Source organism: Ciconia boyciana, chromosome 9 (assembly GCF_034638445.1).
Source record: "Ciconia boyciana chromosome 9, ASM3463844v1, whole genome shotgun sequence".
Lineage (NCBI taxonomy): Eukaryota > Metazoa > Chordata > Aves > Ciconiiformes > Ciconiidae > Ciconia > Ciconia boyciana.
This window is the reverse complement of record NC_132942.1, coordinates 44175772-44203735: the sequence shown is the minus strand read 5'-3', so window position 1 is coordinate 44203735 and position 27964 is coordinate 44175772. Positions and strand designations below refer to the sequence as shown.

Sequence of the window (27964 nt, the reverse complement as noted above, 5' to 3'; positions counted from 1 at the left end):
TTATTTTCCTATATCCTTATATATCACAGTGTTGCCCAAACAAGACCATCATCATACTTCATTTTTCAGCTTTAGCATAGCCAGCGGTGACTTTCAGACTTCTGCATAAAAATATTCCTTAAATGAGATGCTTAATTCAGTTCTGCAGTGTCATGACATGCAATTGAATCCACTCTGGTTCAGCTGTAATTGGCTACCCTGACACCTACAGACCTATGTCTAAATGGAGCTGTTGGACTAGTGGTTTGAAATGCTGTTCTCAGGCTCTGTAGCTTTGTCATGTTCAAACTCAATGTGTCCACTGCAGGACTTTTGTACCTGTATGAAATTAAACGGTGCACATCACAAAAGCTCCAGTTTCGAAAGTGTTTCAGACCCCAGGAGACCAGCAATTCCTCCTGCTCATCTGTCTAGGAGTTATGGAGAGTCAGAGAACGGGACTTGAGGGATTTCATGTTTCAGGCAAGGAAACTTATGCTGACAGAGGCACATGCGCCGTGCCTTTCTTCGAAAGTGCTCGTAGTGACTTCTCAAGCTGGTGTTTTCAGTATCGAAGAGTTGTTGTGAGCCTGGGAATTAACAACCGGTGTGTTAGGAAAACCTTTGCTTCTGCCTCCAGATTTGTAACTGTTCAGCTGAGTCTGTTGATTTATTTATTGTGTTCTCTTCCTTCACAAGCAGATTAGGAAGTTCAAAGGTTAAACTACTTATAAACTGACTTTTCACACAGGATAATTTCACGCTTTGCTGCACAGATTTGCCCTGCAACAGATTTGTCAAACAGTTTCTGCTGCACTCAAGCAATTGCCAGGTCCCAGCTAGAAAACCAGTGGCATAAATATCAGCGTACTTACCTGCTGTGGAAAGCTGCTAGTAAAAGCTTTTGCTATCATAAACCGAATCCAACATAAACCTGTCCTGTTTTCTCATCGGTACATTCTCTCCCAGAAATTATTAACTCACGTTCTGCTGAGGATGTGAGATCCCGCTCCTCTCTGTATAGCCAGTAAATAATTTCTCAGCTAAAACAATACAAAACAGAAAAAATTTCATTGTCATAAAGCAATTATACTATTCACCTATGGTCGTCAAATTAACTGCAGGAAATACTGGCAGGATCCAACTGATGTCTACATCTTTGATCAGAGCGTGCAACATCATAATAAAATAATACAGCGATTTATCACTAAGAAAGGCTGCAGCACTACCTTCTGCTAGCAAGTCAGTCCACTCTGATCATTACAGCAATCCGGAATATACAATTAACTTCCCTCTTGAAAGACTTTTTTCCCTCTTTACCAGAGATAGGATTTCAGATTTCTTTTCCCTACCATTTCTTCCAAAGCAGGGGCCGTTTCCTTTTAAAATTTTGAATTACACCAATAAAACATGAAGAGACTCTTGTTATCATAGCCTACCCCTTGTTCCCCTTGAGATTGACACAGCCAGATATGACATACTCTTCACGCAGCATAAAGTATGACAGAAAACGTCGGTAAACAGCAGAAGAAAGAGGCTCTTTCTGTTCACAACCTCACAGCGGAGACCTCCTTTGTGCTTAAATCAGAAGGCCCAAATTTGGCTTTTACTCTTTAATTTACAGTACCAACACATGAATGACTTACCCAAGGATAATTGTTGCCTGTGCTTCACAACCTCCTAAGCTTTATGAGCTTTCAAAAATGTGCTCACCTGAATATTTCTGCAATCATGTAATGAAATTCAGTGTAATTCCCCCTCTAGTGAATGAAGGCTTCACTTTACCATGGGATAAGACACTGCCCATGAACAAGCACCAGGAAGAAGTTGATACACTGTAAGTTATATTCTGATTTAAACCATGGTAACTTGCTCAAGTGCCTACATCAAATCCATTCTTATTTTCCTTCCCCTTATAAAAATGAATAAGAACTTCAGGTTGCTAAAAATTTCATTTTTTTAATTTTATAGAAGAAAATATATCCTGATGCCCCGTTAGTCTGTTGACCCAAATAAAATAACAAGATATTTCTTTGCTGGTTTATTTCCTCACCTTTTTCATCCTCTTTTTTTAGTCTCTCTCTCTCTTGTATTTTATGTATGTGCTAACTTTTCTCTGTCATGTTACGAAGAATCATTTGGTTCCAGGAAATATCTAGCTTATTTTACCGTTGTATCAGCATTCATTTACCATTGTTTCCTAAGGAAGTTGCTGCTTTCACATGTTTTGTGTGGATCAAGAGAGATTGGTATCTCATTCATTGGTTTCCTTTTTTTTTGTTAGGAAAAAAAAAAACTTACCATAGCATCAAAGGTAAAAAATTAACACACTGTGCACACAATTTTGCAGCTGCATCAGCAGCAGGAAAACAAAGGTTGCCAAACAAAGCATTTGTTTAAACAAGTGACAGGCATTCATAATTATACTCACTGCTGAGCATGAGAATATAGAAACAAAGGCATGAAGAACACAGAAGATGTGATCAGGGCACAGAAGTAACTCCAGAGTATTTGCCATAAGAACTCCGTAGGAATAATTTTCTTTCCCATGGATAAAATCCTTGATCACATCCTATGCTATTAAAAACAAAGAGAGTACTTGAAGATCCCCTGTTTATTCAGTTTCCGTTTGAGTTACTTTATTCATTTTCTATATACTAACTCTCCTAACTGCAGAGGGACACAAGCACATCCTTGTGAACGTAGCATGCACTATCTTGTGATGTAGTGACACTTAATTAAAAGTTATATAAAATACATTTTTTAAACAATGGTAATATTAATGCTATTTGTAAACTTGCTGCAGCATTTCTCCTTTTATCAGCAGACAACTTCTCTGCTGTTGAAAACTGGTCAGTTCTCCTCCTCCAAGTACATACTTCTTCATCACTTACTTTTCAGACACCATGTCCATTTTCAATTCTCTCAGAATTGTTCTTTGATTTTATTACAGAAAACAGGTCAGGATCAAGTGGGTTTTGCTCCTGAATCTCCTTCAGCTAGCTCTATGACTTCAGGCAAGACACAGGCATTTTCTGTTCTGACTCTGATCTCGCTTCTGTTTTATGCTGAGTAAACTCCAGTTCATTCAATGAAGACACTCCTAATTTTCATGAGGATGGAAGAAAAGGCCTTGAATTCCCACAGCAGAGAGAAAAACATCGTTACACATTTGGTCACCCAGCTGGTCAAAGTCCATGGTCTTACAAGGTCATTTTTGCCAGTCTGAGAAATAAGGTGAGAAGGGTCAAGCATGATCTCAATGTTCTCTTATTTATTTACATAGTGTTCCATCTCGCTGTATACATCATGGAAAAAAAAAATGATAGGAGGCTATTCCCCTTCTCAGAAATCTGCCATTCGAACAAGCTCTGTATTTGCACTTTGCCCAACTGTGATCTTCCCAGGATCACGCTCACAGCTGTTTCTGCTGCCCTTTTACCTGTTACACAGCTGATATCTTTGCCCAGTATTTGCTAGTTTGCCCAGCTTTGTTCAAGTTTGCCACAGACCACATTTACTTGGTCAGGTACCATTATCATCATCAGTCTTTTTTAATCCACTGGGATTATCAAAAGCCTAAAAGGGAGCTCGTCACGCTTACTGATTTTAGAGGATTTTATCCTTTTCTTCAGACGGAGGGTTGCCTGAGAACTGCTTTTTCATTCAGTGCGTAGTCCCCATCTTCATATATTTTTTTCAGAAATCCAGATACGGAATGTTACATAGCATCAATGTATCATTAATGCTATTATTCTAAGCAGAATTTGACCCTCTCCTAGTTCTGGACCTGCATCCATTTAGATACGTTTAAAATTATTCGCAATGTAACCCCATTTTTTCAGGTGTGAGAGGTAAAATAAACTAAGTGTAAACGTTCATCAGAGTGGCCAGAGTGACAGAATGTCCCCTCAGCAAGTTTCCATGTAACACCGCGTTTGTCATAGGCAGGATGGTAGGGCTACCACTCAGAGCGCTCCTGACAAGCCAGCTCAGCTGGAACCTCATGAAGTACAACAAAGGCAAATGCCAAGTGCTGCACTTGGGATGGTATAATCCCATGCTTCGGTACAACCTGGGGACTGACTGCTAGGGCGAAAAAGCTCTGGAGAAAAGCACTGCAGGTGCCGGAGGACAAGTTGAACATGTAGCAGCAACACACCCTTGCAGTGATGAAGGTTAATGGCATAGTAAGCTTTATTAGAAAGAGCACGGCCAGCACATCAAGTGACTATTCCCCACTACTCAGCACTTGTGAGGACACATCTGGAATATTCTGTCCTGTTTGGGGACCCCTAATTCAAGAGAGACAATGAAAAACTGAAGGGAGTAGAGGTGGTTAGCAGGCTGGTGAGCTCCGCATTACTAAGTGTCCTAGCAAAATCTGGACATCAAAGAAAAGCTTCCCTTAGGCTGAAGTAATCTCTAACATGGGAAGTGTGAGCCAAAGCACAGAGAAATGACTGTTAAAGGCCACCCAGTAATGACCTGACTGCTTTGTGAAAGCTGCCCTAGGTGATATTTTAGCTATTCCATAGGGGTTTCACATGGACTTCTCAGCAGCAATACCATCCCAGGCAGCTTCCCACTACTTGACCGATTGTCCTCTCAGCTGTTATACAACAATAACTAGGTGAGGAAAATGTTAATTATGAAATCACTTTCATTGTACCTTTTTAATTACAGTAAAACTTTAAGACTATATTTTTTTCTGAATTATTGGTTTTGACTTGCCAATGTTGCAACTGAGACAATATTAGGACAGGAACACCCTTGCAAGCATGATGCCAGGAGAATCGGATTTCTTGAAACACTAAATCGAGGAGGTAATTTTCTCTCTGCAACTAACAGCAATCATTTGAAGTTAACCAGAATGTAAGTACTGGCAACCCTCTAGTAAGCATCAGAAAAAAAAACACAAGTATTGATCCTCTCTGTCCAGTCCGGAAGCACTTACAGCAGAAGTCAGAGGGGCAGTAACAGCCAGAAATTTCTAGATTTTTACTTCTCTAGTTTCTGTGAAAACAAAGTAAGCACATTTCCATTGTATACAGCCACACTCCGCATACATAATTACCCACAATTATGAACAACAACAGAAGTTTGATTCTGCAGTTCTTCGGGCAGAACTCCTAGCTGACAATGACTTGCTCTTAGATACTCTGAAGCAGGCAGCTGAGGCAATAAATGACAAGCATTAAGAAAGACTCTCCTAAATAGTAGGTTTTGGAATAGTAAATAGCACAGATAAGCTTGCCACTTAAGGACACTAAAGAGGACTCCCCCAGCCTGAGCCTTGCACTTACACCCTGTGTGATAAGAGATGACAGACATGCATATGTTTAATGAAAATCTCACCAAACAAGTAAGTTTCTAATGCAAAACACCACAGTTTGTTAAGTAAAAAAAACCAAAACAAACTATTGAAAAATATTTCACAGGTAATCTTATGGATTAAGAAAGGAGTGGCTTTTAATGGCAAATTTTTAATGGCAGAATGTTAATAGTCTTATCATTTCTGCTTGCTCTGTCGTTGATAGATTCTGTAGGTTTCAAAATATGCCCCCTATGTACTTAATGGAGGAAAACAATCACACAGATTCTGTAAATACTACTGTGAGAATTATTAAAGGCTCCACAACACTTCTGTGCTGTCATGACCCTGAGGGCACTAACAAGCCTTAATGGCCTTGACAAGCCTCACCCACAGCCCTGCCCATGGGCCAGGAGCCCACTTAAGCCCAAGCCTGGGCCCCTAAGCTCTGTTGTTCAGGCACTTGTCTTCAGGTTTGTCTTTGGTTCTGTCTCTAGGAAGGACTTTGGACCCTTGTTGTTGCTTGTCTTTGGCCCTGTCTCCTTTTGCTCCTGTCTGGGCTCTCTGGTTGGACCTTGGACCTGGTTTGTCACTTGCAGTGTTTGGGACTGTCAGTGGACCCTTTTGCCAGCGGCCAGCTCTGCCTGCTGTGCTCAGCCTCGGTGGGACGGCACCTTGCTGGTGAGGGCACTGCCTTTGCTGGGGTCATCCCTGGCTCCCCACTCCCCTCTCCTTGGAGAGCAGCAGGCCCTTGCTGCTCCCTGACATGCCCAGGCACCCTTTCCTAATGGCTCTCCATTCCCATTTGGCCTATTATAATCTGTAACATTATGAGAAGTCTTTAGAGGATTAATTGCTTGCCTGTATTTCTGTGCTTGGCCTGAGAAACTACAGCTCTAACTCTGAAGCTACCTGTGTCTGTGCCATTTACATGGATTGCAGCTATGGGAGGAAGAGCAAACATCCCAAAGAAAATGAAACGATGGGCTCTCTATACAGATCTTTCACATAAGGTAACAAAGTTATTGGAATTGCATGTGTAAATAATAAAAGAGTAACATCGTTCATGCTTTCATCCCTAAAAAGCATAGGTCACAAAAACATCGCAATCTGTTCTCCCCACTGGAGAAAAAAACAAAACAAAATTCAGCTGGGTCCAAGTGGAATGTGAGAGGAGTAATGATAGTTCCTTATGTCTGTTTCTGTCTATACAAAATTATGTGTCTTATGGGACATCTCTGACAGTTCAGAAGAACAAATTCCTCACCTTGAGGCTGCAATGGTACTGAATTATGTGCTTGGAGCTAAAATGCTCTTCTGCAGGAGGCTGCTCCCCTTCCTGTTCTCCTGGGCAAGCCCTGTACATCTACTAGATTTCTGTGAATGCCTCAGTTGGAGCAGTCACCAGTCCTCAGAATTGCAGCTGTTAATGATAGCAATTCTTAGCTATCAGTATTCAAATATACAACTACTCAAATTCAAAGAATGTATGCATGAAGAAATGATAAGAAACCTCTCCTTGCATACAACAGAGTGGTTTCTGTAACCCTTTGGTGTTCCTGGAGCCCGATGAGAAAGAACCTGGAAAGCACATGTAGAATAATCATCAACTAGCCAGCCCTCCAACAAAATGTAGAGCCAATGAAGAAGCCAGTCCAGGGACAAGTTGAAAATTAACTACTTGGTTAGCTCCACCTCTCCAACCAGGAAAGGGTGCTCTCAAATTTTTTATAAATAGGTCTGGAGACCCCTCAGTTATCTTGAAGCTGTATATCCACAGGATTTTTTCCCTCCTCTTTGTGTTGATAGCTTGCTGGACTCTGGAAAGCTCCTCTGGCTCTTTGACAAACTGAAGATTTCAATTGCCAAGGTGATAGCAATGAATAGTGTGAAGGCAAATGCCCTGGCGCTTTTATACAAGCAGCTGAAAACTATCTGGAGTCCACCAGCAGTGCCAGCACGACTCTGCAGTCTGGCCGCCTGCACTCGTAAAAACAGGAATGATGCATGTAAGTGTATTTCATTTTATCAAAATAGTACTGGATACCTGCATAAGAGAGATGCAGAGGTACAAAGACACCAAATGTAGTTAAGTGTTGCTCTTCTTTCTTATGTGTCAGGGAACCAAAAAGGGAAATTTGAGAATGTGACTGAAAGAGTAAAGAAAAAAGAGTGAATAGAATGAGAGAAACCAGAAAGAGGAATACCTTATTGAATTGCATGATTTATCTCCATGTGCAGGATTAAAACATTGATCTTTGTTATTTCTGCTGTGTCAGTGTTATTGGGTTGTTTGTGACTTTCACTTGTAACTACAATGAAGAAACAGACCATACAACAATTAATTTTTAATTTTGTCCTGCAAGGTTTTGACTGGTTTCAATGAAAACTGTATTTGTAAGTGTAATTCAAAGCATATTTAGCGCAAATTGATTCTGAGTGACTTTGAATTTCATAGACACTACAATGTTTAATTTTGAAAATGAGGCCTAATAGAAACCACAAAACCCTCCAAATGTGGTGTATAGGAGAACTCCAGTGAACCACTTCCTGAGATGCAGGATGCTACTGGAAGATGTCAAAGATTTAGTTACTTAAAATACTGATTAACTTACCTACAAATAAGATTAGGCCAGCCAGAGACTGTGTGTCTACTCGCCTGTGTGCAGATAACGTCAGCTGGAACAATAGTAATTTTTTTACATCTAGGAAATCCTTTTGTTTCCTATTTTTTTTCTCTGTAAATGTATTCAGCTTACTAACTTTTCCCAAAGAACAGACAGATCCCTCCTTGAATACCGAGATGCAATTCCCTTCTATTTAAATTATCAAATGACAAATTTTGTATTTACTTAACTGATGAGAAACCAGCTGATTTTGTGACAGATATAAACCAAAGCAGAATGGAGACAAGCACAAGGCTTTGTTTACATTGAAAGCTAGAAGAAATATTCAGTAACGTTCAGTGTTTAATAGCTCTACACTTGTAAACACATTTTTGAAGATGACGCCAAAATATTTTCTGCCACTGAGTGACTAGCATTTCAAAAAACCTGGCAGATTAGCTGCTGAGTGCAATGTGCCCCGTGTTGTATATATTCCTAGACATGGAAGCTTTATGTAGTACACAGCACACAAGCTTCCCTGTTCCTCAGCACATCAGAAATAATTCAGAGCAGTTCTTAGAAAGATACAGTGTTTGTGATGGTTTTCAGAGTTCTCAGTCTGAATTTTCTCCTTTTTTTTGCTACTCAGAATAAAGAATGTGAATTGTATTCTGAAAGCTTAAAACAGGATGGGTACTTCAATCTAGTAGCATAACTTGTTAATAGAGCACTTCACCTTCATTTTGAAAAGGTGCCTTTTACATCTAGAGAAGATGCCTACTTCTAGAAGCAAGATTAGCACTGATTTGTTTTACTCGTGATACAACCACAAGAAAGAGCCTAATTCCTAATGCAAAATTTGAGTCACACATGCATTCATGACAGTATTTTTCCCTTTTCTGACCTGTGCAGAGCTTTCTTAGTACAGCTCAAAAGTCTCTTAAACTTTTACTTCCTTCCCTACCAGTTTTTTCTTTACAGGCATGCTGAGAAACTTCATTTTTTTCCTATTAAAATAATGGAAAAAAAGACATTGTTTATCTCTTCAAAGAAAAGCACTACAGTAATGTTTAGAGAAGCAATGATTCAGCCTTATAAAATAGCTTTTCTAACAAATTCATATTAATTAGGTGCATGTAATAGTAGTTTTTCTAATGAATTCATATTAATTAGGTGTGTTAATTAGGCTGTACAACTGTATGTACGCTCACTCTACCCAAGGATGCGTGCATATGAGAGAATTCATTCTAGTAGTCACAAGCAATGTCTGTATCGCTCCTTTATCTGCAGTTTATCGGCAAACTTTTTCAGTGTTGGAGATTCAACAGCTAAACCCAAACCGGTACCAGTAAGACTAATGCTCGGGCTCATGCAATACTGCTCATCGTGTGCAGTGATATGAATGACTGCTTCAGAGGGGGAATCCAGAGAATCCACTGTAATTGTGGTCAAAAAGTTCTGTCATTATTCTGTATTTTTATTCATTATTTTTTATTATTTATGAATTATTTTTATATTTGAAGACACAAACTAAGATTGCAAGTGAATATTCATTGCAAGTCCGACGACTTCGCATTTCAGAAGCCACACAGACAATATAAATCAACATCCTTTATTAAAAAAGTAATTAAACCCATGAATCAGCAGCACAGAATCCCTCTACACAGTTCCTAATTCTTCTGCTTGTTCAGTATTAATATACCACCAATTTTTATGGCCCAGAATTAAAAACTTCAGGAATGGAACATATTACAATTAAGTGTTATGTTTCTGTTTCATCAGTAAAAGTATTACTCTAGGAAAATTATTTGAAATTGTTCAGTGGAGTTACGAAGGCAAACTGGAGAAAAGCTGAGATCTCTAGGTCTCCACATGTGATGGAGAAAGTAATTATTTATGGTTACCCATGGTCCATCTGCTTCCAGCAAGGGGCTAAATGATGCCATATTTTTTGCTGTGGACACTCGTCCATGGGAAACTACTGAGAAACCAAAATTCCCTTCATGGTAACAAACATTCCAGGAAGAGATTGTACAAGGCTGTTCAATCATAAGACCATTGCTGATTAAATTAACTACAATTGCTATCTAACTCTTTTTACGCACATTCCTCTTTTCCATTTAAGACAGATGCTATTTATTACTTAAATCTTTCTCTGCTCCGTGACATTCATGCAGGAAATGCCAAAACAAACTGATTCAGGAAAACGCTATCTTTGGAATGGCTGGTTTCGGCTGCCAGTGAATAGACGCTAACTCTGAAGAAGCCAGCCTGTGGGTTCCTCCCATCTGGTGGCTAGACCCTGTGCACAACATGCATTCAAAGTGAAAAGCACATTCGATTAAAATTGGCTATTCACAGCTGACAGTACAAACAGCCCTTTCAGTAACAAAAACTTGATCAAAGAAACGGTAAAACTGGACTATTGAGCTCTTAGGTAATGTCTTCAATGCAAAGTTCACCATTTTCCCGAACTTCATCTCTTACCTTTCTCCCCTCACCCTTCCCACACACAGAAGTAGTCTCTCACCGAGCTGGGTGGCGATGCTTGCACTTGGCAGTTAACTGGGACATTTGCTGTGAGGACATAGGTTAAACAATTCAAAGGCTGACACTTCCCAGTGCCTCTTCTGGATTCCCCTTGTGTTCCCACAAGGACAAAAGTATTTTTTTGCAATTCACTGGGAAAGAACTGTAGAAACATTGCTGAGAATCATGGCTTATACATAAAAATTTCTAGTCGCGTGGACTACCGCAGTGGATGTCTGTACTAAGCTCTGTGGTATCCTGTCACAATACATGGAGGCCGTGGTTTCAGACACCTTTTAGTACAATAGAAAGGGAGTTGCTGGAAATGCTTTTCATAGGGTTTTAAGTCTATGGAGTATACCCTCACCCTAGTAATTATTGCCAGAGCACACCCAAATGGCTTTTTTCTTTCTTATCCTTTTAGAAGAAGTTACAAGAAAAGCAGAATCCTTCAAGTCTTTTTAGAAGAATTGTATAAGCACAGCAATGACACACAATCCAGGTGTGCCATCTCCAGGACTGCACATACAATTGCAGTAACTACACAAATTGTCCATGAGATGTCTTCTAAGCCCTTTCCATGCTGAGTTACTGAGCCTGCATGCATAATTTTAGCAAATGTTTTTATACAGAAAAGATAAAGCCTCTGTTTGCTTTACCTTGCCAACTGGAATTACCTCCTCCTTATCTGGACTTAGCCTCAGCCACTGCCTTCTCATCCAGGCTCCTATCTCAGCCAAACATTCTGGAAGCAGAGAAAAGCTCAGCATTTCACAATCTGCTGCTGCTTTCCTGTTGAGCTTAGAGTACTCCATCAGTTACATCCGTTTGATAAAAAGCACTGGACTGTTTATCAATAAACTGGCCTACATCACAGTCCACATCTGACATCAATTCAGCAGAACTTTCAACACCTTGTCATGATGGACCTCAGCCAACCATCACTGTTATCCTCTAAAATCTTGATTGATACTAAAAAGCTTCAAAGAAATCAACCTATCTTGGATTTCCTCTGTAATATTCAATCCAAGTGGCTGAAGGAGAGCCATGGTCCTTTCGAGTTTAAAATGGTTCTTTATTGAGTTTCAGTAATATGTTTGTTTTTATTTTTCTAATTCAGAATTTGTTGCTATGGAAAGCACCCCTGCTCAACTTAGGACAAAAACATATTTCCTTCAAGGGGGTGGGGTTTCTCAACTGTTCCCACTGTGCTGTCCTGCCTGTTTTACTTCAGAGCTGGGTGAAGCTTGTTTGAAAGTCCCTGTGGAAACAAATCAAAGTGCTTTATTCAACAGGTCTTTTTTTTTTTCCTTCTTTTTAAAGATTAAAACCATGAAGACTGAAATCCACTGAAGCTGAGTAATTTTACCCCTCGTTCTTACTTGACAACGACCTGAATTAATTTCCATACTCTTTCTTCTAATTTTGTAACCCACATGTGAGAACGCTCTCCTCCCCAAGATAATTAAAGGGAATTTTAAAATGAAACATTGAAAAATGTTTTGTCTCTTTAAATCAAGTTTACAACAGTGTAAACTGGTAGTAAATCTTTTCATTTAACTGAATTTATTTTGGATTTTTACCATAGAATTGTGGCCTTCAAAATATTTTCTTGGAAATTGTGTTGTAAATAAGGATAATCCAGTAATATACACAACTTGTATTTTCGTCTGGATCTTGACTCCCACCCCAAAGCTTTTGATACTTGTATCAATACTAAATGAACTTTTTAACAATTACTCCAAACAGACCTGTTAAAGCATCCACAGCTGCAATTAATTATAGAAAATAATTCAAAAGATTAGGACTATTTGAATGGCTCTATACATCTAGTTCAGCTGGGAAAGGTAGGAAAAAACCCCAGTGCAAGTGTAAGAAGCCTCCAAATACTATAAAATTAAATGGACCATCACTGTGTCTGCCTGGAAGGTTTTAAAAAAAATAAATCAAGCACAGATTAGGTCTGTTTGTAGCAGATCTCTCTTCACGGGTGACTCGCATCTTGGTCATGCTTGTTTTATTACAATATTTACTATAACTATTCTGATAATACCATAGATATACATGTAACAAAGGTAAACAATAGACTAGACCCTTCCTCAGTAAGCCGATTGTAAATGAGGCGTGCATAAAGCAAAGTGTGCAAACTGCATTTTATCTTAATTCTCACTTTTTAAAAAAAAAAAACTTTGCACAGTTGAAAACAGATCTAGTAGGTGAGGTTTCTATTTCTCTTTCCGCACAGATTCTGTATCACTTTAACTCATCCAGTAGGCCAATTGCCAGATTTCTGGTTGCGGTGTTCCCTATACACAGAAACCACTCTCAGTTCAGGAACAAGAGAGAGCATAGCTGAAACCTCCCAGATGGTCCAGAAACGTAACAATTTTGGAAAAACTTGAGAACGACAGAGATATTGTCATTCTAGCTGCTGTCAGAGATATTGTAATTCTGGCTGCTGATGTTCTCTGCAGCTTGCTGCATGTGAGCCACGTCTCTCTTGCATAAACTACCATCTCTAGCTGGGACATGGCCAAGGAGAAACTCTGTTTCTGGAATGGACCAGAAAAGAAGATTTTGGCCACGCCGGCTAAGTGCTGGGAATAAGGTTTTGGGCTTATGTTTCCTTTTGCACAGGTAGTTTTTGCCTTTCTGTCTGCAGTTTCCAAAACAAACCATCTCACTGCCACTGTGATGATATTTTGAAGGGTTTTCTTTAATCCCCTGGAGAATAAAAGGGGTTTTTTAATTAAATGCTAAAGTTTTACTGAACTTTATGCTCAGTAAGAAACAGCATGTGCACGTAAACCTGGAATCATTCTGTGAAGTATTCAGAAGGAAAACAAAGGTATTGTAGGTCAAAGTTATTTCTCTCCAGTTTTGCACCTGAACAGCCCATCATTTCCGAAAGCCTACGCCGTAAGAACTTTCCTTCAGTTGTGCTGTTCAACCCACAATAAATGACTCATTCTGTTCAGCTTAGTAGCTTTATAATAAACTTTAAATTTTCAAAACCTTGCAGGATCAAATCCCTAAAAAGCTTCACAAAGTTTGGTCATCTTAATGCCACAGTGTAAAGCAGTAGAGTTTGAGGCTTTTTTTCCAACTGCTTTTAACATACAGAAAAGTGATAGTTGCACAGAAACCAGGTTATGCTCTGCAACAGTAAGCATCTATACTGTGATATAGGGCATACATACATTAGTTAATCTGGTAGATGTGACTTCTAAACTGCCCCAGATTATCAATTGTATTTAGAGGACATGTCATGGAAGAATGGAATGTGAAGGAATGACAACCTTGTTTTGTTAGTAGATGAGAATAAAACCTAGAATCACTTGTTTATGCTCAATATTAAAATACCTGAAGCTATGTCTGAGCTCCCTGCTGCAATTAAGCATGACATTCATACAGTCTGTCCTCACGACCGGGAGCTACCTGTTGCTCATAAGTAGCTTCAGCAACAGACACGTCTGACCTGTGCTAAATATAGTTGCCTAACCATGATCAGTAGGCTATCAAACTGTGATTAAGCCTGAATGAATAATGACGTTTATGGGCAGCAACTGTTTTCAATTTCATCAAATACCTATCTCTTCTTTTTAAGTTACAGGAAGCTATACGTTGAGGATAGTAAATTAGCCATCCTGAAAAACATTGAGAGTCAAACCAAGAATTCATTATGTTTGCAATTGAATCGTACTATACAAAAAAAGACTGTGCTTTAAAGAAGGCACATCTTCGTGGGGAGGAAGTAAACTGAAATTTAAACCCGGTTTAACATCCTAAGATCACATGCTGTTTGTCTTTGTACATCTGATGACTTGTTTTCTGATCAGGTAGCCACTCAAAGCAAATCACTTGCCAAATTTCAACCTCCTCTTACTCAACTTAGGTGTACTTTAAATATGTTATACTGTGAATGCAATGGAGACTTCTTACACAATGTTGTAAACTAGAGCAAACACTTCTTGGTTGACTCTAGTTGAGTATCTAGTCTTGTCTCCGTTTCAGTAAAACATTCTCAGTGCTACGTCAGGTTCCTCATGAAAATTCAAAAGTACTCACCCTAACAAGATTAAAAATCCCCAAAAGGTAAATGCAGATTTGCAAAATGATTTTAAGAGAGTAGCCAAGAAATATGATTCAAAGCAGGTGGCAAGATGAAGGCCAGGAGCTGAGGTGTGGTGTTCTGCTCCTGGCTGCCCAACGGACCCGGCACAAATAAGGACACTTACTTTATCTCCGTGCTTTCACTGACACTGTCAGCTTTCTACAGGCTTTCCTTTTTTGCTTTGTGTTCCTCACTGGCAGCTGTAACACAGAAAAGATGCAAGGAGTAACCAAGGTTTTAACCAGGGTTTCATCGAGGCCTGCCTCAAGTGGTGACAGAATTGGCCCCTTTTACTGTCCCAAGGTGGGCCTATTTTGGCCTCCAGCCTTTGGGACCGATGCAGCTGGGTAGAGTGGCCGTAATGTTAACTTCTCCTAACTTTTCTGTGTGCAGTTTGGGGCAAGGACCCTGCTGCGCCAGGGCCACCCATCTCTTGTGGGAGAGGGATCACGCTCCAGCCCACCTTCAGCTAGGAGAAACCGAAACCTCCTACTTGAGCAAAACTAACTAGTCAAGAATAAATGCCAATTCCCTAAGGTGCGTAAGCAAGCCCTCATGCTATCTATCACCCTGAGAGGAAATACATTTTTGGTGTCAGGCACAGGGATTAGCCTCACCATGGGAAATGGCGAACACGCACCCATAGGGAACTGCGGTCTCTTCTCTAACGTTGTCACAGGATAAAATGCCGGTAAAAGCCAGTCTCGGCCCGCCCCTGAAGGAAAAGCTGCCGGCTGGGCAGAGGCCACCCCCACCGCCTCGCCTCCGGCAGAGAAACCGCCCGCTCCCCTGAGGGAGCCATGGCGGCGGGGGGCCGTGCCGGAAAGGGCCGGGCCGGGCTGGGCGGTGGCGCCCGGCGACTCCGCGGACGCCTCCGCGATGCTGCTGCTGCTGCGCCGGGCTTGGGCGGCCGCTGCCTCACGGCGGGGGACACGATGGTGCAGCCTGGGCGCCTGCTGCTCCTACCGCCTGAGAGACGCCCGTGAGTGCTGCCGCCCTCCCGCGCCGTTTCCCTCAGGGGGGAGCCGCTTCCCTCGGGGGGGCCGCCCGCGGACAGGCTCCCTCAGGCCGGCGCTGCCCTCGCCCCTTGAGGCGAGTGGCTCCCGCCGCCTGAGGAGAGCAGGTCACTGCCCCAAGCCCCCCTCGCTCTCCCCCCCGGCTCAGCGTCCCCCGCCCCGAGGCAGCCCCGTTGCCCACCGCGCTGCCCCCTCCCCGGCTCGCCCAGGGCCCGGCTGAGGGGCCTGGGCACGGGCAGCGCCCATGTCCCTCCATCGCTTCCAGCTCCCCGGGCTGAGGGGGCTGTCGGTGCCTCGAAAGTTTGTGTAGAGGAGGCGGGGACGCCAAGTTCAGCCTGGTTTTGTCTGTGACAGTTCCTCCGCTGAAACATCAGGAAATGGTACAGAGAGCTGTGGTATTTTTGGATAATATTTTGCTCTCCTGCCTCTGTGCTACCTGTGTGTGGTGACCTGCACAGGCTGATAAAGTTTGCCCCTTGCTGAGGAAACCGAGGGGGAAGGTTGTTTAGCTGCCCCTCGTGTGAGTGGCTTGTTAAAAGATTTACTTTACTTTTTGTTTCCCCACTTGTGAAAGACCACAAGCAGTTGTATCTGATGAAGTAACCACTAACACAGTGCTTCAGAGCCTCTCTGTTTTGGGTTCAGTGGATGGGCAAAGCACAAAAAACCTTTGCCTGTGGGTTGTTGATGCAGGGGACAGCAGGTGAACAAGTGCTCCCCAAGTCCATACAGGTCTCAGTTCCATTTTTAAGCAGAATAAAATCCTGTGGAAACTATTCGTGTATCTGCCCTGCTTGTGCCAGGTTGAGACACCCAAGTTGCCCCCAAAATTGGTAGTTTAGGATTTTACGGGTGCGAGGATCAGCTGTAGGTCCCAACTGCCTAAGGAAGTCTTGGTCAATATTGGTATGGGTGCTTCGGGAGCACTACACCCTTAGCAGTGGTGTAACACCTAAGCACACGTAGGCAGAAGACCGGCACCTTCAAGAGAGTATTTTTGCCTTCTAGTGGGCGTTATTCTGTGTCTGGTGCAATCTGATGTTAGTTGATGGTACTGGTGTATAAGGAAAGCTGAAGTGGTGTGCTGAGACTCTGGCAAAGCTGTGAAACAGAACCACCTTAAAATCAATTGTCAATACAAGGAAAACAATTTTCTGGTAAATAAGGGGACAGAATTTCTTTGAAGAGCTTTTTGCAAATGCAGAAAGGTATCAATACAGTTGTAAGTCAAATTACTGCACTTCCCTGTGTGGCTTTGCGTCATGCAACTGGAATGTATTATTTTTTTTAACTTTCCTGTGCATCAGCTGACTTGAATTAGCCTTTGGAGCCAATATGCCAAAACACCTTCTCTTGCCAAAAAGTTCTGAAGTATTTAGTTGGAAGTTCTGTATCGTGCATTAGAGCCTGACTCTCTTCATCATCTTCCAGTGCATCCACTTTGGCAGAGTCCGCTTACAATTCCTGGAGGCACCCGACAGTCTCCAATCAATATCCAGTGGAGAGACAGTGTTTATGACCCCTTTCTGAAGCCTCTGAAAATCAGCTATGACCCAACAACGTGTCTTCACATCTGGAACAATGGATATTCATTCCTGGTTGAGTTTGATGATTCTACTGATAGATCAAGTAAGCAAAACTCAGAAAAAGCTATTTAATGTCATAGTAATGCTTAGAGAGGAGAAATATTTGTATGATGTAAAACCTCAGGATGCATGTTGAAAACGACCGTACAGTAAAAGAATGCTTTAGCTAAACGTGGATTTACAGTGATAGGAATTGTAATGCAGAAGTTCTATATAGGCCTCGCTTTTACTATGTATTTATTACCATGGACATTGTGCACAAATCCTCCGTTGTAGGTTGAAACTTATTCTTATTGCACAAGCCTTAATGCCCTGCCTTTTGATTAGGTCTCGTAATATCACAGCTTTGTCTACATGAGTCAATCTTCAGTCATATGTATAAGTATCCACTTAATTTGAAATTAGATTCCATCATTATACTTTATTAATCTGCCACTTATCTCTTTTGCGGTGTTAACAGATATATTTAATGCACTTGAAATAATCAGCAGCAAAATGACTTTCAGTTGGAAAGCATACATACTTATCTCAATAAGCTTTTGGAGAATTAAATAATACTGAGCTGCTACCATAGGGAGCAGGTGCGTGTGTTCCTGTTGTTTTAGTGTAAGCAGGAGTCCACGCATGTGAAATCAAGTTATTCATTCCAGCAATTTAATGTGAATAAGCACTCTGACCTCTTTTTGAAATACTCAATAGAGTCAAGTGTCTTAAAACCAAGATACTGCTACCACATTTCAGATTTTCTGTCCGCTGTTCCTTTTAAAAGTTGACTTTACCAAAGGATATTGCTGGTACGTATAAAGAAGATATTGTGTAAGGGTGGGTGAACTGGTAGCAGTTGGTCAGGGATATCGTGAAGCACATGATTCATGTCAATTACTCAACTTGTCCTGGAGGGAAAAATTGAGGGACCCTGGGCAAGTTTGAACCTGTTTGTTTAGAGTCATTTAAGGTGACTGCTTACCATGAGAGATGCTAGAACTTCATAAGGGATTTAGTAATGCTCTTGGGAAGGAAGCTTTCAGCATGTTAACAAACAAATGCTTTGTCTCTGCAATACCGGTATCTTTGGTTGATGTTTGGAATGAGGCTGATAAAACAATGCAGCAAAAATGGTAGTGGTGGAATGCATGGAGCTTTCAGGGGCTTGTGTGACATCTGGGTGGTTTGTGTTTTTTTTACTGTTTATAGCTGTTCACCCAGAATATTAGTTTCCACCCAGAGAATACTCTTGCCCTTGTTCATTTGAGCGCTATGATATGTAATGAAGAAACCGAGTAACGCCCTTCTGTTTTTACAGTACAAACTGTTACTGCGTTAGTGAGGTGGGGTTAGAGGAGAGACTAAGATGGAGTCATCACTTGCTAGCTCATCAGTGATTTTAACTTACTAACTTTAGATTGGTTTTGCTTTTAATTTAACAGTCTTTTACTTAATACAGCCATACCCCACTGCTGAGGATGCATTCCTGAAAAGTGTAATGGTTTGCAGTTCAATGGATAAGAAAGTAATTTTTTTTCTACAAGAATTGATGTAATGGAGGGGAGCTGCCTGCAGAATGTTAAGAAATATGCAACATTTAAGTACACAGGGACAGTTTTTGTGACATAGAGACAAGCATGGAATCATCAGGACTGTCAATTAGAGGGGTGCTGGCCTTTCAGAGGCTGGCTATTCCGAGCGCATCACAGCTCTGAAAGATCTTACCCACTTCACCTGTAAGACTGAACACTTGCGGTAAATGTTTAAGTGTCAGCATTCTTGCTGCCTCTTTCTGGATGGCTGCCTTTTCATCATCATCTTCCTCAAAGGAATTAAAGTCAATGAAGGGTGATGATGGCTAGTGGATGATGGCATTAAATGATCAGTGACAAGACTCCAAAATGGCAGAGAAACAACAGATCACGGGATGTTGCTGTATAAATGGCCAGGTTTTCAAGTGCCTGCCTCTTTGCTCTACCTTTCTGTCTTTACTGTTGCTATTTCTGATTTTTCTTTCTGCCAGCTTCTGTCTAACAATAATAGAAATCCAGAGAAGGAAGCTTATGACTAAACAAAAAAAAAGCAACAAAATTGAAACAGAAGATGAAAAAAACCAAAATGAAACGTGCATCCAGGATAGACAAAAATGTCCAACTCCTGAGATGAGGCAAAACAAGACTTGGGCAAAAGATGAAGGTAGTGCTGCTGTGGGGTGTTTGCTTATCAGCAGAGCAGGAGGATGAAGAAGATAGAGGGTGTGGGGAAGGTATGTACAGAACGTGGTCCTGTCTGTGTGCATGAATGCCATCTGCTGCAAGGAAATGAGACTGAAACAGAACTAGGGCTACAATAAAAAGCTGATGTGATTCTTTCCTCTGGTTGTTGTTAGAGTTCCTTTAAACTTCTGTTTTGTTTTGAAATTTTCAAGACTGGTAAATCGAGGGGAAATGAAATGGCAAAAATGCTGTAAGTTCCTCTTTGTTTCCTGTCACTTTCTACTGTCCACTATAGGAACCTGATTTTCTACATATGTGTGCCTGTGCCTAACCTTACTCTTGAGTTAAACATTCAAGTGAATGTGATTATTAACGTGAATGTAGGCACTTGTGGGTTTGCATCATCATGCAATCAGGAATGGATAGTGTTAGAGCGCAGAAACATTAATTCTGAAAGACTTGGCAGTGCGGGCCACATCTTCATCCCATCCCTGAAAGTTACCTTTCTCCGTTGTGATTTTTTTAGTGATGGTCAGTGTTGCATTTATGCTAAGAGCTCAGTGGCAGTGGATGAAATTAATTAATAATGTCAATTTGCATAGCTTGTTTTAGCTTACTCTTTTATCACAAGCAGGCCTATCTACTTAGAATTTCAAAACTGCTGGCTGGCTTTCAGGGAAAAAAAAAAAAGACAAGAAAAGCTCTTAATGCCTCATTGTTTTCTCCTTAGCATTAAAGCGATTAACTTATTTTCAAAAGTAGTGTTGGGACTATGTACAGTGGTATGCTATAAATGGTTTGCTATAGTGGTTTGCTATAAATGCTATAGCAAACCATATACAGTGGTTTGCTATAAAATTTAACCGTGACGTACAGTTAAGTAAAAATCAGCAAATGGGTCTCTACAGCTACATATTTGTTGTTAACCCTTTGGAAGTAATTATGGTCTCTTATTTACCAGATGCTGTGAGGTAATAACTAGCAAGAAGACTTTGCAGGATGTTCCTGGTTCAATTAGGAGGAAATGAGTAAAACCCAACAGTATGCAGAAAACTAAGCATAGCCTTTTTCATTCATGTATTTGCAAAATGATGAGAGGCCTTCTGAAATCAGGAGAGCAGACTGAATGCTTACCTTTACGCATGGCTAAAAAGTGCATTAAAGCTTCCAGAAACTCGGAATCTTGCCTGTAGGCAGACTGTAATTTTAGATGCTTTGTGGAGTGTAGCTTGAACAGTTTACGGGAGGCACAATGCTAGCATATTTCTGGCTGTGCAGGAAATCTTTTAACACTGGTTATGCAGTCTGAAAGCTGTGTTGAAGCAGAATAGTATCATTGGACTTTTGTAAGTTGAAAAAAGCAGAGTTGAACATTTGACACAATGTACTGATTTTTCTGGCAAAATTGGATTTTTGAAGTCTTGTATTGTCATAGGAAATTTCAGTATTTTTCATGGCTATTGAGGCTTTGCTGGGATGTCATTTAATAGATGTATTAATTGCTTTGCCATCATACATGTTTCTTCTGGTAAGGCAGTTCTCATATGCCTGCTCAAAGAGAAGAGGATAGAACGTAACATGTAATTACCATGACTCTGCCAAACTTGATGTAGGTTGGAAAAAAACCCAATAATTCCCTTGGGAGGAGATGGATGAGGAGACTATTTAGCTTATCTTCAATTTGATATAGTTGATTCAGACTGCAGGGAAAAACAGTGATGTGTTTGCTTGAACAATTTTGTCATAGCAAAGTAAACTGTAAAAGTAGCCAAGCAATAGGGGACTGTTTCAGTAAGATAGTTGCTTCACCTGATTTCTTCCCTGGGTGAACTTATTTCAGGCAGGATCTTGCTGTGTTACTTGTCTGGACAATTCTAAATCATGTTTATTAATATGTATGTCTTGTTTTGTTTTTTAGTAATTGTTGGAGGTCCCTTGGAAAACCAATACAGGCTGAAGCAGTTCCATTTCCATTGGGGAGCTATAAATGAGTGGGGTTCAGAGCACACAGTTGACAGTAAATTTTACCCGGCAGAGGTATGAGATAAAATGCTGAACAATGCAAATGCTTATGGGGACTGGAGGCTAGGTCTCAGGCTGCCTGCGACTGTACTGCATGCTAGATAACTCCCAATTTGAAGAATTACAGTTTACTGTTAAGGGTCAGACCTGGTAGGTGCCACAGCTCATCTACTGGTTTATTAGTAAGTTCATATTCACTGTGTTTTCTGGAGAACAACACAGTCTTAAATTGAACCTTGGCCCCATTAGTGAAGGTTTCAGTAAAGTTTTCTTCTCCCTGAATGTCCACAGGGGTAGCTGCCGGACAAGCCGATGGCAGGCAGAAAAGTATCATTGCTATTCCAGCTCTGTCTGGATGGAGTGGCACAGCTCTGCTTGTCCTTCCTCCTTTTAAAGGGGAAAAGGATGAGACAGAAAGCAGACTGAGGGCACAATCAGGTCTTAATGAACTCCCAGGTCCCAGCTAATGTGGTGCAGATCAGGTGGACAGCAAATACTGAGGTAAATGTGCAGGCTCAGATCTCAATTAAAAAAATTAAAGTGCTTTACCTCTGAGCTGCAGTAAGCTAAGAGTTCACATGAGGTGTAGGATCTGTTTTCTTGAGAGTCCGGTGAATGCACTGCATCTCAGCTGCTGTCTCTAGCGGACCTCCAAATCTCCCAATCCTTACTGCTTTCAAATCACTTTGTTTATTATTACTAAATGCTTGCAGAGAAACAAAGCACATATAAATACTCTTTTAAAAAAAATCTTTAAAGATAAAATGGAAGGTTATTTAATTCTCACACCCATACCTGTAACTCAAGAAGCCTGGTCCTGCTTACTTTGTATACAATAACTGTCCTGTGTGTGTGACCCCAGAGCTTTGGCTAATGTTAGAAAGGTTATTCCAGTTGTCAACAATTTTTTGTGTGTTTCTGAAGGTCGTTTGAATAATGTACAGCAGAGTTCTATGGCAGTACAGTGGTTATAATGATACCTTTATTTTCTGTTTTCAACTCCTAAGCAATTATTAAAGTATCAAAACTTTTGTGCTTAAGTAACTACTAAGGCAGAAAGAGAGTCAATAAAAAGGATGGAGCCAATGGGGAAAAATACGGATTAAGTTGCTCAGAGAGGAAAGTATTACAGGTATAAACATAGTTGTATGCCAAAGATGGAGAATTTGAAAAATGATTATTGCTTATTTTTGAGAAGATGTTTGTCTTCTGTTAATGTGTTCATAATGATGCTTGTCAGCTTGGCAAGATATTTATTAACAGCAAGACTGTATGATTAAGTTTTGGGACTGGTGCTGGCTATCTATTTAATACACAAAACCCCACAATGGATCCCTTGTATTGGACTGGGAGCAATGCAGAGGAAGCTTATGTTGTGTGCAGGAGAATGTTCCTTAGCAGAATGGCATGCTCTGTTCTTGCTGTTAGGTGTTCAGTTCCAGGTATACTAAGCTTTTTTGTGCCTTTAACTAGAATTCTTGTAATCAGTCTCCCACAAACAAAATCCCTTTCATATGTGTGAAATGTAGTTTATGGGTCTTTGGCTATTGTTTAAAAAAAGGCAAAAAAAAAAAAGAAGGGAAGTACCATTATTTTCCAGTAACATTTTGGTCCTCATTTCTGTGGTGTGTGGTTTCTGAGGTAGCTCACTGCAGCGTCTCAAGTTGCCGAGGACCAAATGTAGCAGAGATTGAAAGTCAAGTTTCTTGACATCGTTGCTGTGCTCTGTACATGTGTTGATTTCTCATTCATTTATATTTCAGTTGCATTTAGTACACTGGAATGCCATTGTGTACCCAACTTTTGAAGAAGCTGTAATGGAAGGTAACGGCTTGGCTGTTATTGGAGTGTTTTTAAAGGTAATTTCACTTTGCGTAATAAGCTGTAATGATGCCTTTTTATTTTCATTTTGTTAAAACTGATTTAGGACAAAATACTTCTAGATTGTTATTGTTGTTGTTTTCAAAAAATACTGATGAAGTATTTTTTCTACATATGTAGAATATCAGCTTAATGATTCTCTAACTCCTACCTGTCTTCTGCAGCTGGGAGCACATCATGAAGGGCTGCAGACACTGGTTGATGCCTTGCCAGCAGTTAAACACAAGGTAAGTATTTTTAAGTGTCCCACCAGTTATCACTCATCATAGCTAACGTAGTCATTCAACATAAAGAATACTTTGAGAATAGCAAAACACTAATAAATGCTTTATTCCTTAAATGTCAGTAGGGGGCCTGATCAACACCTTGGGTGAATTGTTGATTGGGGGGCGGGGGAGGGGGGCAAAGCTAACTTTTAAGGAGGAATTGTATACTTTAAGCTTTCCAAACCTCTTGATTTAAGAAATTATGTTCTTGAGATTTCCCCTTAGAAGAGCATGCACGTTTAATGCTTGCCCTCACTGAAGCCTGCCCTTCTGCTTCTATGAAAACAGATGCCACTGGATTAGTTTTCGTACGTTGTTTAACTGGAAGAAGCTTTCTGTGCTGTGTAAAGTGGTAGTTTATTTCGTGTGGAATTAAGGCTTTCTGATTTTTGTCTGATCTTTGACGAGGAGTTAAACACTGTAAATTTTCTGCGAGGGGAATGGGACTGTTTCTTCATAGCTGATTTCTGACTTCTGCCAGGAGAGGGAGTGCTGTGTCTCTGATAGCGCTCAGAAGCAGCTCATGCTCCTCCAGGTGCCTGTTCGTTTTTGAAAGTACGCACAAAAACCACACATCCAGAATTTTGCTCGCTTGTAAGCACATCCAGTTGAAGTCGCTGTGCCATTATTTATCTCAGAAAGGATTTTTTTTATCCAAATAAAACATATTTATGTCAGCACAGTGAAAATTCTGCCAGACAAATGCCAAACAAGTCAGTTCAGTGCCAAAAAGACCTACAAAAATCTGTGAATATACATCATTATGAGAATATAATATTTTACAGCATATGAATTTGAAAGAAACTAAAGTCAAGGTCTTAAAAAAAAAAAAGTTGTATCGAACATTAGGCTCATCAAGCTGCACATGGGCCGCTCTGAAATGGATCTCATTTCCAAAGGGTGTTGGTCACCCAGCAACTCATCAGCACGTGGTTTAAAACGTTTGAAAACCTTTGTTGCCTTGCCAGCGTTATCACTGACTTAAGCACCAAACCCTGAGGAACATCACCCTGGTGAGGAGGAGGAGGAAGGTCAGATAATACCTGTTCTGATGTCCTTGCACCTTCCTCACTCACATGATGGGTAAAAGCGCCCATCTAGAATATCTCATCCAACCCCCTGTTTTTGAAAAATTCTTTACTGTAATATTTCTCATTCTTAGTGGGGAACTGATGGAGTCTATCTAAGGAAAAATAGCATCTTCCTTTCCTGCATTGCCAGTATATCCTGGAAATACCCCAGGAGTAAAATGTTTGTGTAGGAAATCATGGGCTCTGAAGCTCCTACACGCTGTCTAGTATCTCACTTGTGGGAGTGCACATTCTGGAGACATGAATACTTGATGTGATTTAAATAAAATTTTAGTCCTTTCCCCGCTGCCTAAAATCACGTGGTGAAAAGTAAAAGCACTGTTGTTTGCAGTCTATTAAGTATATCTGGCAGAACTACCTGAACTTATCCGCCATTTATTCTTTCTTTTTCCTGTTTGTTTCTAGCTCCCACAAAGATGTAGTCAGTTGCTCCTTCGCACTCCTTGGTTCTTCTGCACTGAATTCCTAATCGCTTGTGGGGACGACAGAAATATTTAAATTTTGTCTACTCCTAGCTGCCTCTTATGCCTCAAACCCAGCTTACCAATTTTGTACAAGTTTATGGGGTTTTAAATTACTATTTTATGTAGGTCATTATTAATATTCACAATACCTAATTCTGCATATGCATACATAACACGTACAGTATTTAATCTCATTGTTAAGATCTTTTTAAATCGTCTATCAATTTTTTCTCAAAATACAATTTTAAAAAATACATTCTTTCTGGGGTTTAGGACACTGTTGTCGAGTTTGATGTCTTTGATCCCTCCTGTTTGATACCTTCATGCCCTGATTATTGGACCTACGCAGGCTCTTTGACTACTCCCCCACTTACCGAATCAGTCACATGGATTATTAAGAAGAAGCCAATCGAGGTTGATGAGAATCAGGTAAATCTCATGCTTACCATACCTGTTTGACTGCCTGCTGCCATGGGGGGGAAGATGCACAGAACTAGTTGCTTACCAGTACCAGTAATTCTCTGTGAATACACAGAGATCAGCGGCTGCTTCACACCCATTATTTGCTTGGGGAGGTATCCTGACATTAACAACAGCTAATATTGAAAGACTTAAGATCTCTTCTGTAAGCAGGTAAAGATGCTTCTCCAGCTCTCAGATGGAGTTTTATCTTGATCTGTGATAAACAATGTTTTATGCTGGAAGCTGCCCCTTGAAAACTTCTGTGGTTATTTATTGGAACACTGCATAGTTTTGTTCTCCGTGCCAGGATGCAGCCCTTTTTGTGGTAGGGAGGGAGGAGAAAGGGCAGGTTTTGTGAAATTCCAAATTCTGACCTTTTCTGCATATTCTTGATAGCCACGTGCATTTGCACAGAGATCTTGCAGAGACTGCAAGGGCTAATCCTCTGTTCTTCCCTTGGGTGGGCTCTGAAGGTACAAAAGGGATGGTGGGTGGCTCTGAGTCCTTCACATGCCATTCTGATGGCGAGAGATAGAGTGAGTCCCCACTGGGCCTTTGTAGGCATGTTTACTGTATATTTGGCTGTACTGTCCTTGAATTCAATTTTTTTTTTTAATTCCCCTTTAAAAAGGACAGACAAACAGGGTTTCAGCAAATGTTTGTATTACAGAAGTTATTTCAAGTGGAGGAGTTCGTGGTCTATAATCTGTTCTGACACCAACCAAAACTTGTCACCATAAGCCCTCCACTGCTTTTAATTTTAATACTTCATGTTTCAATGTGATGGTATTCCTTGGTAGATGTAGGGACAAGTAGTAAATGGTCAGAAGGAGGACGCATTGAAATTGTACTACAATTGCAGTTTTTGTTGGAAGTTTTCAGGATTTCTTTGTCCATTCAGAGAAGTGGAGTACTTTGAGGGGCATTACAGCAAAGAACAAGTCTTGGAGATTGTTGCAAAGCAAGTAAAAAAGAACAACCCAAAAAAATCTACTATTTTTTCATGGTTTAAGAGGCATGGAAAGTTACTTGTGCATTGTCCCTGTTTTTTGAGGCTTTGATTAATAATGAAGTGCAAGTCCAACGACGTGAGGCAAAATACGGGGTTTGGGTTTTTTTTTTTTAATACAACTTTTGTGTGGAGCTAGTCCATCTAGAAAGTCATGCTCCAAACAAACACTAACTCTGAAGAATAGGCATGTATGTGACCTTAATGTTTTAGTTCACGTAAAGGAACAGGACGGGAAGAACTAAAGATTGTTAACAGAGCAGAGAGAACTGAATGCATAGTGTGTCATTCTTCTTTTCAATTGAAACTTTTTGTCTCCCCCCCCCCGCCTTGGCTTTTCTTCTTTCTCATTCTCTTATGGCATAGAAAGGCTCATAGTTTACTTAACATTGTAATGCCTTTGTGAGCATTAAAAGCTGATCTGCTGCATACTTTATTTTCATCCCCAGTTATAAACCACTGAGGAGAACAACGATGTAGATTGTTGCTTGTTGAGGTTCCCTTTTTTCTGGGTGCCAGCATATGCATGTCTGTATAAGATAATTTACACCCTTCCTGGAGTATCTGTTAAGAAGGTTGGAGAGGTTTATTTAAAGATGGCATATGTTCCTGTATTTGAATGGGAATCGGTTCTGTCGCAGACATGCCACATTTGAGATTTAGCTTGCCTAAAGATGGCAGATGACTGACAATTCATCTTCTGCATTGATATGGATGATGGCGTAATCTTTACCAGCCAGTGACAAAGAAGTGCCAGAAGTTGGTGCTAAAATTTCTCAGACTGCAAATGTAATAGTACCTTTGATTTTTTTTTTTCCCCCCCAAGCATGAATGATTCTGTTTTGTCGTGAACTCCAATAATTCTCCAGTTAGTAAGTCACAAAATTGGACATTTCTCATTCTCAGCTGGAGGCATTTCGGATGCTGCTCTTTACTTCAGATGGTGAAGAAGAAAAGAGAATGGTAGACAACTTTCGCCCTCTTCAGCCATTAATGAATCGAACCGTCCGTTCATCCTTCCAAAGCAGGCATCTCTTGAATACTGAAGTACAGCCCAAGGACCATGCTGAGCAGATCATGCCATAGATGGCCCATGAAATGCCAGTCCAAACTGCAATACCTGCATATAACTGACATTATTTTTTAATTATTTTTCCTTTTTCTGCAGTGTGTGTAGGCCGTACAGTTTCACAGACAGCCAGTTTCAGTTCTGCTAAGTGCCATTTGACCAGCAATAGAGAGGTTGTGGGGTTTTTTAGTTCCGTGTTTTTTAAGAAGTAAATAATATTAACCCATAACAAATTGACTTGCTTTAAAGCAGGGATCAATAAGGAATTATTTTGACAGTTAAAGGAAAAAACAACTCTTTTCTGAATTGTTCCATGTCTCTTCAAATGCTCTTTCAATGACTTGCATGAATTAAT

At 40.5% G+C, this 27964-nt stretch overlaps 1 protein-coding gene and 1 long non-coding RNA gene across 2 annotated transcripts; one reads left to right on the top strand and one right to left on the bottom strand.

Moving 5' to 3' along the window:
* Positions 1-21: 21 nt before the first annotated feature.
* Positions 22-15346, bottom strand: LOC140656530 (uncharacterized). Its single transcript, XR_012044109.1, has 4 exons — positions 15160-15346; positions 14667-14742; positions 964-1022; positions 22-569 (listed from the first exon to the last, which is right to left on the bottom strand). It is a non-coding gene; the product is annotated as an uncharacterized lncRNA (long non-coding RNA).
* Positions 15347-15367: 21 nt separating this feature from the next.
* On the top strand, positions 15368-27964 carry CA5A (carbonic anhydrase 5A). Its single transcript, XM_072872367.1, has 7 exons — positions 15368-15524; positions 16990-17187; positions 21264-21382; positions 23131-23226; positions 23413-23475; positions 25343-25498; positions 27447-27964. Exons 1-7 carry the CDS (start codon positions 15422-15424, stop codon positions 27624-27626), a joined length of 915 nt encoding a protein of 304 aa, XP_072728468.1. The 5' UTR covers positions 15368-15421; the 3' UTR covers positions 27627-27964.

Bases quoted from the DNA above. Each gene is read 5' to 3' on its own strand.
- CA5A (XM_072872367.1), top strand. From the start codon at position 15,422: ATGCTGCTGCTGCTGCGCCGGGCTTGGGCGGCCGCTGCCTCACGGCGG. The intron at 15,525-16,989 runs GTGAGTGCTGCC...ATCATCTTCCAG, and splicing joins CTACCGCCTGAGAGACGCCC to TGCATCCACTTTGGCAGAGT. The intron at 21,383-23,130 runs GTATGAGATAAA...TTTATATTTCAG, and splicing joins GTAAATTTTACCCGGCAGAG to TTGCATTTAGTACACTGGAA.